This window comes from Melanaphis sacchari, unplaced genomic scaffold (assembly GCF_002803265.2).
Source record: "Melanaphis sacchari strain LSU unplaced genomic scaffold, SCAv2.0 Contig61_pilon_pilon, whole genome shotgun sequence".
In the NCBI taxonomy this organism is placed as follows: domain Eukaryota; kingdom Metazoa; phylum Arthropoda; class Insecta; order Hemiptera; family Aphididae; genus Melanaphis; species Melanaphis sacchari.
In genome coordinates, this window is record NW_020271437.1 from 1,111,355 (window position 1) to 1,123,783 (window position 12,429).

Genomic DNA, 12,429 nt, shown 5'->3' on the forward strand with positions numbered 1-12,429 from the left:
AAAATTGTAAAAAACAAAATTATATAACTTCTTAATTTTTTTGAAAAATAGAGACATTAAAAATAATTATTTTAAATAAAATAACTTATTGGTGAATATTACGTATTTCTATAATTTCTGGGGTATTCTAATTCTCGGGAAAAAAAAGTGTCTGTAAAAAATTTTGTATTTATTTTCATAATTAGATACGTAACATTTAGATACTATTGTTTTTTAAATAACACATATTCATTTATTAACATTAAACATGTTTTACTTTGTTTTAAAATCTGTAAACAAATAAATAAGTAATTTAGTATAATACAGTATACATACATCATTATTTTAATAAAAAATAATAATTACCTATATATTTAGTCTATGAAGGAGGGAATACACAAATACTTAATGATTTATATAAAATATATTATTTTATTTAAAATAAATTAAAAAGTAATCGGTAAATTTATAGTTTACTACTTAATGGTACATACCTATTGATTTTGCTACAAAAATATTCAATTTTCCATTAAATTCAAAATTATTATTGTGGATTTCAATTCTGGTTACACATTAAAAGGAATAAATTATTTGTGTTAACCATTAATAATTAGACTAAAACTCATTAATATAGGTACACGAGTACCATTTTATTGCCTACATGAAAAATACTTGATAATTAATAATTTACGGTAAATTTATGTACTTTTACGGTATGTATTAAATACTATTAAAATTGGTGTAAAAAACAATCAAATATTACCTATATACTATGAAAAATTACTTGTATATTTTTAAATGCATTAGACTGAAAATTTAACAACTGTTTTCCTTAATCGTCTAACTCTACAGTTATGGGTACAGAGGAAAAGACTGCCGTTCCAACTTATACTTGTTGCCTACCGGCGAAATGGTATACTTCGTGGCCTCCGTGGCTGTACTGTACAACGTCGAAGAACAAAGCCAAAGACATTATTTGGGACACACGGACGACATTAAATGGTAATGTTTACCACCGTGTTTGTGATTTTTATCTACCGAGGGCGGTGTTTAAAGTTTTCATGCGTGTGATGATATCAGTTTCAAAGGGTTACACCTTTTTACATTGTTCAGTTGGTTGAAATTGTTAATATATATATTATATATGTATATATTTCAAACGAAATGCAACAAGACGATATTTTATTGAACAATTAATACGAATTAAAATGGATTTGTAATACTCCACAAAAAGGAGAATTTTAAAATTTGTATTTAAATGTTTTCACTTTTTTGTTCTATTCTCATCATAATATTCATATTTTTTTTTAATCTTATTTTACTTTATTTTAATTCACAAATACAATTTTATTTCTGTGCGGTTGGTCTTATATGATACATTGTACACACTTATAAATTTATATCAAAAATCACGATGATAAGTAGATTGTGACTTAAATTTCGTTTTGATTTATTTTCCAGCTTAACCATTCACCCCAACAAGTTGTTGGTGGCTACTGGTCAGACTGCCGGACACGATAATCACGAAGGAAAAGTAAGACTTTTCAAATCCGTCGCAAGAATGAACGTAAATATTATTAAACGCATTTTTTCTCTTCAACCATTTTAGCCTCATATCCGAGTGTGGAATTCAGTCAGTTTAGCGACGGTGGTTGTGCTGGGATTGGGTGAATTTGAACGGTCTATTAGCTGTCTGTCGTTTTCCAAAGCGGTAAGTCAACTAAGAATTTGTCATCTGTTCGACAAAATTTGATTAAATTTAGTATCTTTACGTTTATTATTATCTTTTAAACGGATGTTTTGTTTTTGATAGGATGGTGGCAGTCTTTTGTGCGCAATCGACGAAGGAAATGATCACAACATATCCGTGTGGGACTGGCAAAAGAACGAAAAGGGTCACAAAATCACGGAAACCAAGGTCAGACGAATTATTAATAACAATTAATATTAATTTTAATTATCCGACCTTGCGGCTTACCGTTGCTTAGACTCCGACTATTTTTTTTATTTATATTTCTCGTCTTGATAACGATCCGCTTCCTTTCAATTTTTAGCTACTCGTCACCTCTACTTACCTCGTATACTAATCTGGTTTAGTTCACAAAAAAAAACGTCGTCCTCGATATCGTATATTGTTACTAATTTTCGTTTTCTTTAATAATCTATTAAAGTTGAATAATTATAATAACAATATTCGTAATTATTTATTGCATTTATAGTGTTCTATGGATACCGTTGTGGCTGCGGAATTTCACCCACTAGAACGCAATCAAATCGTTACTTGCGGCAAAGGCCATATCAGTTTCTGGACACTAGATGCCGGTGGTACCCTGTATAAGCGCAACGGAATATTCGAAACTACCCGCGACCGTCCAAAGTACGTGACGTGCTTGGCGTTCACTCAGAACGGAGACGTCTTGTCTGGAGACTCAAACGGATCCGTTGTCATTTGGGGACGTGGTGAGTTCTTAAATTTTTAGAAAATTATAAAGATTATGAATACATATATTGATCATTTAGACCTAACCCTGATATTCCTGTATGTTACAGTGGCTATGATGTGATACCTATATGATTTTAAATTTGAATAAAATTTAATATATTTTATAATTTTGGATGTATGGGCTGTGTATTGAGTGGGCTATATATTATACCATTTTTTTGTTACAGTTCTCATCAAAATTAAAACCTAACAATGCTTCACTAGATGTTGCATGGACACTAGCGTAATGTTTTAAACAGTTTAAGCGTTAAAAATATTCTACATTTTTAGACGAATAGTTTTTGTAAGTGCGCATAATCTTCGAAATTATACTATCAGCTTAATTTATTTTGTGGATATTTCAAATAACATCTAATTCAATAGATGTTATTTATTAAATTCTTGTCGAACAATTTTATGGAGGAAACTTAGGAAACTAAATTTTAAATAATTTTGGTTCTTAAACAATTTTAACACAAATATATCGGTAACTAATTTTCTAAAATGTAAAGTTTATAATTTTATTAATATTCAAGTTATTTTTGTATGAGATGGGGAGAGTAGGAGTGTATAGACAAATAGATTAAGGTGGAGAATGAATCACTTGTTCTAGTTCTAAATGTTAATACTTCTTATTTGGTGTCTTGGTGGTTAATATTTTTAATTTTTTTTGTTGATTTTACCATCAATTTCAAATTTTATGTATGTTATAATTAATTTTGTTTTTAATCTTATAGGCACAAATAATATCATTAAAGTTGCAAGAAACCTGCATGAAGGATCAGTTTTTTCCATCTGTGTGTTGAAAGAGGGTAGTATTATAACTGGAGGTGGCAAAGACGGTAAACTGATCCAGTTTGATACTTCGATGCATCCCACTGGATATGAAGCACAAGTAAACTATTCTTGTTAATATGGAAATAACTAATAATTATAATAATTTCATAAATATATCTAGATGTTATTCAACTTTTCTTCCTTCACAAAAATTTTTGATTCATAATTTATGAGTATATTAATATTGTTGAGCTACCAAAATAATTTTTAATCTAATATTCTCAAATACATTAAAAACTTAAAATAAATTTAACAGATTTTTTGATTGGCAACTTTATAAATGTACATATTTTTAAGTTATTTTTGATGATAATAAATTAAGTAACTAGTTATTACCTAACTTAGTATCAATAATGAATAAAATTTTAAATATTGTTTTTTTGACATCTTAGGTAATATAATATATTTTTCAATTTTATATAAATGCTACTTGTGCCTAATTGGTTTTGTAATAACATTAAATATTTTTAATGTATATATATTTTAATAATTTTATTTTATTTAAAATTGTAATTACTTTTTCTTTTAAACATAGATAGCTGAACACTTAGGTGGTATTCGTACAGTATCTGAAGGTCGTGGATCACAATTGCTAGTTGGGTCTACCCGCAATTGCATTTTGATTGGTTCATTGTCAATGGGATTCAGCCCTGCTGTCTTGGGTCATACCGACGAATTGTGGGCATTATGTCCTCATCCTACTTTAGCTCAATTTCTTACAGCCGGATTTGATCGTATTGTCCAACTCTGGGATTCATTGTCTCGCTCTGTTGTTTGGAGTAAAGACATTGCAGTAAGTAATACATTTGTAGAAGTTAATTGTACATTTCTCTCATCACTTTTATATATAATATACAGGAACAAGCACAATCAGCTGCATTTTCTAGCGATGGTCGAATAATCATTGTCGGTTGTGTATCTGGAAAATGGATCGTGATGAATTCAGAAACACGAGAAATTTATTCGACTCACATCGATGGAAACGAACCAATACAGGTATGTACTATGTCAGTGTAAATAATTAAAATTTATATACATAAATACTGTGATCAAATTTATAATAATCAAGTTGTTTATTGTCTTTTAAAGGTTTCAAAGTTCTCACCGGACGGCCAACTACTTGCTCTTGGTTCCAGGGACAATTACATCTATATATATCAGGTCACAGATGGCGCCAAAAATTACACTCGTTTAGGCCGTTGCACTGTAAGTATTGTAGTCTACAATATGTTTATCGTGCATCTAAATCTTAAATTCCCTTATTAATGACTGTAACAAATTATGTATTTATTGCCCATTCCACTTAATTATCATTGTTGAATTCACTCAATGTTTAGTGTTGGGAAGATAAACGTCGCAGGAGATGTAGCACTGGTGCTATTATTGACAAGATGTCGGTAGGTGTAGGTTGCCCGTGTAGAGCCAAGTGTTTTCTGCATGTAGATGTTTTTGTAGAGATAAACAATTTACAGAAAAGATATAATGGATTAATTAAATTTGTATTATTAGTGATTAATGTATATTAATTCGCTGTAGGTTTAAATATATAAATATATTTTTTAAATTAATTAAATAATTTTAATTGTAACATTAATGGTTTGATTTGCTGATGTTGATTTATATTTTGTAAAGGTATCAATATGTACCAAAATATTGATATTGAGTTTGTATGCTTTATAATAAAGTATAGTTTATTGGTTGTTAAAATAGTATCTATTTATTATTTCTGCTGACTATTAAAGACATATTTTTGTGTATTACATAGGTATACACATTATCAGTAATATAAATTGATTAGATAATGATAATATAATTTTCATTTAATTAGGGCCATTCAAGCTTTATCACTCATTTGGATTGGTCAAAAGATAACGAGTACCTTCGCAGTAACTCTGGAGACTATGAGCTGTTATATTGTAAGCAACAATTTTCATTTAATGCAAAATCAAAGATCTTGTAGTGGTTACCTATTATAATTTGTGTTATTAAATTTATTTTTATTTATTTTAACTAGGGAAAGTGAAAGTTTGTCGCCAAATTACTCACAGTACTCAACTTAGAGACACAGTGTGGGCATCTAACTCTTGTGTCTTGACATTTTCCTCCATCGGAATATGGCCTGAAGGAGCTGATGGTACTGATGTTAATGCATGTGAACGATCTAATGGATCTAAGCTGATGGCTACAGGGGACGATTTTGGTAAAGTGAAATTGTATTCATACCCAGTCAAACAACCTAAGGTAAAAACAATAACAAGTAATAATAAGCTATTGTAATTACTATGTATTAAAACAGTAATTTCAAAACCATTTTAACCATAAAATTTCTAAAACATGTGGTAACAAATAACTTTTGTTATATAGAGGTTAATAAATTGTTTATTTTTACTAACTCTATACATTTAGTTATGATATTATTTTAATTACTTATCTTTATTGTGTCATGATTTTGTAATTTGTTTTTTACAGTCGTTGTGTCATGTATATGGAGGCCACAGCAGCCACGTGACAAACGTGACTTTCTTGCACGACGACTCCAGACTGATATCGATTGGTGGCAAAGACACCAGTGTCCTACAGTGGGAAATCATATAAAAGAAGATTGTTAATTGAATCTTATTATTATTATTATTACTATTACTATCATCATTATTATCGTTCAAATTATTCTTCACTATTAAGAGTAAAAATTAATTATTGAATCCATAATTATATTTATTATTGTTTAGTACATTTTTTTAAAATAATATTCACTTTAGCACTAATACACTATGTGTATGTATAATGTGTTTGTGTTATTAAAATGTTCTATATTCGTTATTACACATTCAATGTTATGTCGACAATTATTCATAGAATAAATTATTATTATTATTATTATTATCATCATCACTTGTTTTTTTTCCGTCGAATTGTATGAATTATAACAACATTATTATTATTACAATGTACTTTTGTTTTAAATAAATAAACGTAATATTTATGTGTCTATAGTTAAATTTTCTACTACTTATTTTTTAATTATGCTCTTGTACTCAGATTAAGATTTATCAATTCATTTAATATTTTGTTAGTAAAATCACAGATTGATACAGCATGTAACTGCTGAAATTTTAGTAAACATAAATGGTTTATAGCAAAGAAAAACACGAGTGCACTATAACAATTAAATTATGCTTAGAAAGAACTTATTATCTACAATCACTCAAATCTATCTAGTAATGTTCATAAACTCATTCATTTACAAGAACATTAGTGTTGATAGAGCAAATCTTTTAAATTTTGTGTGACGTCAATATTTTCTTTTAAACATATTGTTTATATAATTTTTTTTTATTATTCATCTTATTAAGGCCGCATTAGGTGGATCTAAGTATTTAAGCCAGATCCTAAGTGGATAGAAACAGTAGGTTTTTTTTTTGTGTAAAGTATTTTGTTTGTAAGGTTTATTTAGTAGGTTTGGAACACATGTGTTTATATTTGTGTGCCATGGATTCATCATCAAGAACTCGGGTGATCACCCATCTGAAAACTAGAGATGCCGGCCAATGTTTGACCTCAGAACACATTAATGACTAAGGCCAACCACTGCGCCACATCAGACACATATTATATTCATTTAGTAACAAAAGTTCACAATCATTGTCCATAGCAATTATTCAGAAGTATTTGTATTTATAAACTAACAAAAGATAATAAAATTATTCTTTGATTGAAGAAATAATAATAGATTAAACTATTATTATATTTTAAAATTTGTTTATGATTTAAATTGATTTTTTAATCATTTATAATTGTAATTTTTAAATGCATCATACCATGAACAAGCCATTTATAAATAGAAAATGATAACATTTTATAAGTTTTTATGGTATTAAAATTAATACTTTTATAAGTTATGAAAAATTAATTTTGCAAAATCTATAATTTATTATAGAAATTATAATTATAACTATAATTTATTTAAAATTATATCTTAAATAGAAAGATTAAACAAAAGACAGTTAAATAATTAGTTATTAAACCTCAAAAATTAGGTTAGAAATATTTGTGAATATTTAGAAATGCTTGCTCATAAATTCTTAAAGCTCATAACTCATAAATTATATTTAATTTCAAATTGGATACTGTAAGTTATAAGAACAAGGTATCAAAAAAGATAATTCACAAAACAAGTGTTTTTTTTTTTTATGTTGATACTTTTAGCTGTTATTAAAAATTACAAGTTATTTAAAAAAAATAATAACCTTAATATTTAAATTCATTCTATAAAAATATAAGAATTACCTTAAATTATGTATTAGAGATTGGGAACCAGCAACCCTTTGAAGTATACATCACTATTCACTAATAAGACCCATAAAATATAGATTAAAATTTTTTTTTATAATAATGCCTATCAATTTTCACAATTTACAATGAAATTGTTAAGTGAAATGTATTAATCATTATTTGCAGTATAGCAAGATTTTATTTATTTTAATCAATGCGGTTCTTTGAAAATCATGATTTTAGATTTAATTGAAAAAATGGCTCATTTATACAAAAATGTTTAAGTTCTAGACACACAATAAATAATAAGTCAGCTTATTGGTTAACCAGATACAATTTCATTCTGTTGTCGACACACTTTGAAGTTCATTAAAAAAATATAAATTGTAAAGACAAACAGTTAAAGATACATTGTATACCTATACAATTTTTTTTATTACTATTTGTTACCTATACATTTAACACGGGCATTAAATTCTCACCATATTCCATAGAGCAGTTAAACTATAACATAATTCATAAAGAAAACTATTATAATCAATTTAATCCCAAAGAACAGATTGATTGAAAGAATCTATAACTCCTGATGGAACTTTCAATTTAAATTTGTCTTCCAGTATATATTATTTACAACTTATACCTAATAGAAAAAAGATGAATGTAAATATTATTATAGCTGTTAGTTTTTTTTGTCAAGACATTCTTATAATATGTAATATATCGAGTAAAACAAAGGTCTAAATATATGTATAAAGGCAATAAATATGTAAATAAAAAAAAAAATATAGTATTGAATATTCAAGTGAAGTGAGATGAAAATTAGACTTCAAACTTAGGTGAATCAATATACGTTTTGCCTGTTTTGGTAAACAGTAATTATTTAAAAAAGTATAAATTTGACAATTATCATTGAAAAAATAAACACGAATACATAAATATTAAATATGGGCTACAATAGAATGAAAAAAATAATAAAATCATTGTCAGTATAACTCATTTTGATAAATTACTTATAAAACATTTAAACATTTCATGTGAAAAATGTAAGACTTATATATACAATTTTTAACACATTTGTTAACTCATAACTATTAACTAAAAAATAGATATACTGTAAATTATAATAAAGAGAAGATCCAACTAAATTAACATTCAAGGAAGACCAATAAAATAGTAAATACTAAATATTGATTATTATCATTTAGAATATACTTACTTACAGTAAACATTATTTGCCTATTTGTAACTAGTAAGTAGTTAAGTAGTAACAACTAAGGGCCGATTTCATTTGGTGAAATCGGCCCTAAGTAGTCAGTAAGTACTAGCTATGAAGTTTGAACTAGGAAAATATTAAATAATGAGTAATAAGTGTATAGTCAAAACTCAAAAGTTAAAACTATTAACAAAGACAAACGCTACATAAATACATAAATCATATCAATAACGTATTAGTCGTTCTAATGTTCTATTTTTATAATATTAATTATTATACAGTGATTGAGTGATGATGATAAATGTAAATAATCGATAGCTAAAAGTAAAAATTATTATCTTGACGTTGGCAATACTCGCACACCAAGTATTAATTCAATTCTGAACTTTCTACTTCATACTTATCAGAACGTGTTTGACGCATATTTCGAATAATATTTTAAAATGTTATCATTATTCATAAATCATAATTCATAATTATTCGCATACTATTGCCAAGTGGCAAGTACCTGCTTGGTATTTACTATTTACAACTGTTTACGGAATAATGAGTAGTGAGTACGGATAAATGCTAAATGGGCCAAATGATAATTAATAAAAATGTATAATATATTAATCATTAAAAAGGTACTCTGTTGTTGTATATCTGTAACTTGTATAATACTGAATATTGAATATAATATAAGAACATAACAGATTAATTAATATAACGTTTTATTTAATCTGTGATAAAACGTTACATTATGTCACCGACTAATTCAGTACTCTACAGACTTAAGTCTTTACACATTACTGTCACCTTTTTTTTATCTGTGTTCAGTGTGTTCAAGACTATATTGACAATGTGACATTGGTAATTAATAATTTGTTGTGATGACTGATAATAACAGTGTGATTATACTTTGAGGGTGAACTACCGATTACATCGCACGCCGCAATATCGCTATTCGGCATTCGCTAATTCGCCAAGTACGTGTGATTGACGCAAATGTGAGTAACCGTGTTGGACGCCTATATCCTAGTAGTCTATAAAGTAAATTGAAATCGACGTGTCAATTATAAATATAGGAATAACGACGAAAACCTGAAACATTTAAGTTGGTACGAAAAATCTATATTATCGTTGTAATAAAATCCGATTCATAGCCGCGTATTTACTATACACATTTCAATTTTCAGTATTTCACACATTCACACAATCATACAACACGTGCGGAAGCGGAAAAAACTGGAGCTCTCGGACATTTTGGACGCAGTTCCGTGAACGGCATGAACGACGTTCATGATTCGGAAATTCGGAATTATGAAAAAAATATTTTGACAATCCTTTTTAAACTTGAACTACGTTTACTATTCACCATTCACAACGTAGGTAGATACTTTACACTTTCGAAGTGTATTAAGTTCGTAGGAAAATTATGACTGATGAGTTACCTTACCTGTAAATTTAGTGTCTAAACAAAACTCACTGTCATGGACACTTCCGTCGGTTTTTTTAGTATTTTCCTCGCGTTTTTTTCGATCGTTTATTATTTCGTGAGAACCAGATCGTTTGGAGGATTGATCGCCAACAGCTTGCCCTCGTCGACACCGTTGGTCACCGTCACCATTCCTCTAGTCCGGCAATCGGAAGTGCGCTTTGGATCACCACTGCTTCTGAATGATACTAATGGTAGCATATCGGCTAAAATTGTCAATAAGCTCCGTGTGTCGGTAAATCCGTTCACGCCGACTGGCATCGAGATATTGAAAAATAGAAAGAAACGCTTTCCAAGATCGAATAACTGCAACATCGCCAGTCCTGTGAGCGACGGCAGTGATGACTTCGGTCAGCTCACCCCACCTGGCAATAAATCACCCGTTTCCGCCCATCCGTCTGTTGTTAGACGTCTAATGATCAGTGGCAAAGTGACCAACGTCAGTATACATGAATTGCAGACGTCCCGATTTCACGAAGAGTTCAAAATAGACGAGTATATCGCCGCCGGTAGTTTCGGCGTTATATACAAATGTACAAATCTGTTTGATGGAATACCATATGCCATTAAAAAAATCAAACAGATAACGTACAAGAATTCGGGGTATTTGATTCGTAAAGAGGTGTACGCAAACTCGGCATTCGGACGACATCCAAATTTGGTTTCGTACTTTACGGCATGGTACGAAAGAGGTCACATTTATATTCAAACAGAATTCTGTCATGGCGGTTCCCTGGAATGCATGATTCACGAGTCTGATCATGTGTTTTGTGACAATGCTCTAAGACGAATGTTGATGCACGTGTGTAATGGTCTGGCTCACATTCATTCCAAAAAACTTGCTCATTTGGACATAAAATCAGCAAACATATTAATATGCAAAACCAATGGGGCATTGGTGTTTGCTAATGATCTAGACGACATTGAAGAAATAATTGACAAAAATATTGTTTACAAGATAGGTGACTTCGGGCATACAATATGTATTGAAGATGTCCAAAATATTGAAGATGGAGATTCTCGTTATTTACCTAAGGAATTATTATGTAACGATTATTCTCAGTTGCAAAAAGTCGATGTGTTTTCTACTGCACTTACAGTATACGAGGCTGCAACACGAAAACATTTACCTAAAAATGGACCAGAATGGCATCGTTTAAGAAATGGTGAGTTTTTGTTACCCCAAACTCCTTTTTTAAGTACAAGTCTAAAAAAATTGCTGACAAAAATGGTTGATTTAGATCCGTCTAATAGGCCTAGCGCTTCTAAAGTCGTAAATCTTTTGCTCGATAGAGGAATGGCAGCTACAAAAGATCAAGATAAAATTGAACCATTGAAATTAAGTGCTTAATTCCTTGCATCTTGGTTAATCAATTTAAAACCACCAGAAAAAAATTATCTGATACAGAAATATCTTTAAAGACTGACAGTTATAGAAAATTTGAAGACTATTAAACAGAAAAGAATACCTAAATTAAAAATATTAATCTTATAAAGTTTGAACTAGTAGATTTGTTTTAAATTTAAATTAGAAGTACAATTTTTAGTTTTTATTTCTTTATTCAAACTTAATTGTTATTCGTGACATTTTAAAAAGCAATGTTTTTAAAAAAAAATTGAGTGATTGGTATCATTCCTTAATTTGTTATTTTTATAATTATATTATTTTATTACTGAAAAGAGATGTCATTACATTTTCCAGAAATATTACTTATTTAAAAATCAAAACTTGAGCCATCTACAAAGAATTTTAAATTTTAACACTATTTTATGCAAAAATATTACTGTACCATAATTTTATTATTGAATTAGGTATACCTAATTAATAATTAATAATTATTTAATTAAATTATTTTATTATCATATATGTCTGTTTATTCATTTGACAGATTTTTTGTACCAAACATGATAATAATTATTGCTTTATCCTTTAAAGGTATATTATTTTGTACACACAGTGGATTGAATATATATTTTAGAGTTGTTACTAATTTAGAGCTAGGATTTTTTAATAACTTACATTTTTTCTTTAGGCACTATATAGTTCTAATCAACAAATACATTTGTTTCATTATATGAAAATTTAGAATGTGTAATTTTTATTTTGCATTTTATTATATTTCTAAGATAATTTTTACAAATATTACATTAATTTTATGTATTTAAACT

General features: G+C 28.4%; 2 protein-coding genes across 5 annotated transcripts in view; both read left to right on the forward strand.

Annotated features, from left to right (window-relative positions):
* The window catches only part of LOC112600142 (echinoderm microtubule-associated protein-like 2), a 50,857-nt gene extending 44,699 nt beyond the window's left edge, over positions 1 to 6,158 (forward strand). For 3 of the 4 annotated variants that reach the window (XM_025347306.1, XM_025347305.1, XM_025347308.1), the window contains 13 exons: positions 832 to 981; positions 1,441 to 1,513; positions 1,589 to 1,690; positions 1,793 to 1,897; positions 2,199 to 2,439; positions 3,199 to 3,356; positions 3,834 to 4,091; positions 4,157 to 4,294; positions 4,388 to 4,504; positions 4,636 to 4,695; positions 5,127 to 5,214; positions 5,313 to 5,539; positions 5,768 to 6,158. In XM_025347306.1, the coding sequence (XP_025203091.1) occupies positions 832 to 981; positions 1,441 to 1,513; positions 1,589 to 1,690; positions 1,793 to 1,897; positions 2,199 to 2,439; positions 3,199 to 3,356; positions 3,834 to 4,091; positions 4,157 to 4,294; positions 4,388 to 4,504; positions 4,636 to 4,695; positions 5,127 to 5,214; positions 5,313 to 5,539; positions 5,768 to 5,893 (1,843 nt within the window). In that variant the 3' untranslated portion in view covers positions 5,894 to 6,158. The remainder of the gene's footprint in view (positions 1 to 831; positions 982 to 1,440; positions 1,514 to 1,588; positions 1,691 to 1,792; positions 1,898 to 2,198; positions 2,440 to 3,198; positions 3,357 to 3,833; positions 4,092 to 4,156; positions 4,295 to 4,387; positions 4,505 to 4,635; positions 4,696 to 5,126; positions 5,215 to 5,312; positions 5,540 to 5,767) is intronic. The other variant, XM_025347307.1, reaches the window with a different exon arrangement.
* Positions 6,159 to 9,618: 3,460 nt separating this feature from the next.
* LOC112600189 (wee1-like protein kinase) lies at positions 9,619 to 11,763 on the forward strand. Its single transcript, XM_025347360.1, has 2 exons — positions 9,619 to 9,883; positions 9,962 to 11,763. Exon 2 carries the CDS (start codon positions 10,256 to 10,258, stop codon positions 11,609 to 11,611), a length of 1,356 nt encoding a protein of 451 aa, XP_025203145.1. The 5' UTR covers positions 9,619 to 9,883; positions 9,962 to 10,255; the 3' UTR covers positions 11,612 to 11,763.
* The last annotated feature ends 666 nt before the right edge of the window (positions 11,764 to 12,429 follow it).

Excerpts from the sequence above, each read along its gene's own strand:
- LOC112600189 (XM_025347360.1), top strand. The coding sequence starts at position 10,256 with ATGGACACTTCCGTCGGTTTTTTTAGTATTTTCCTCGCGTTTTTTTCG.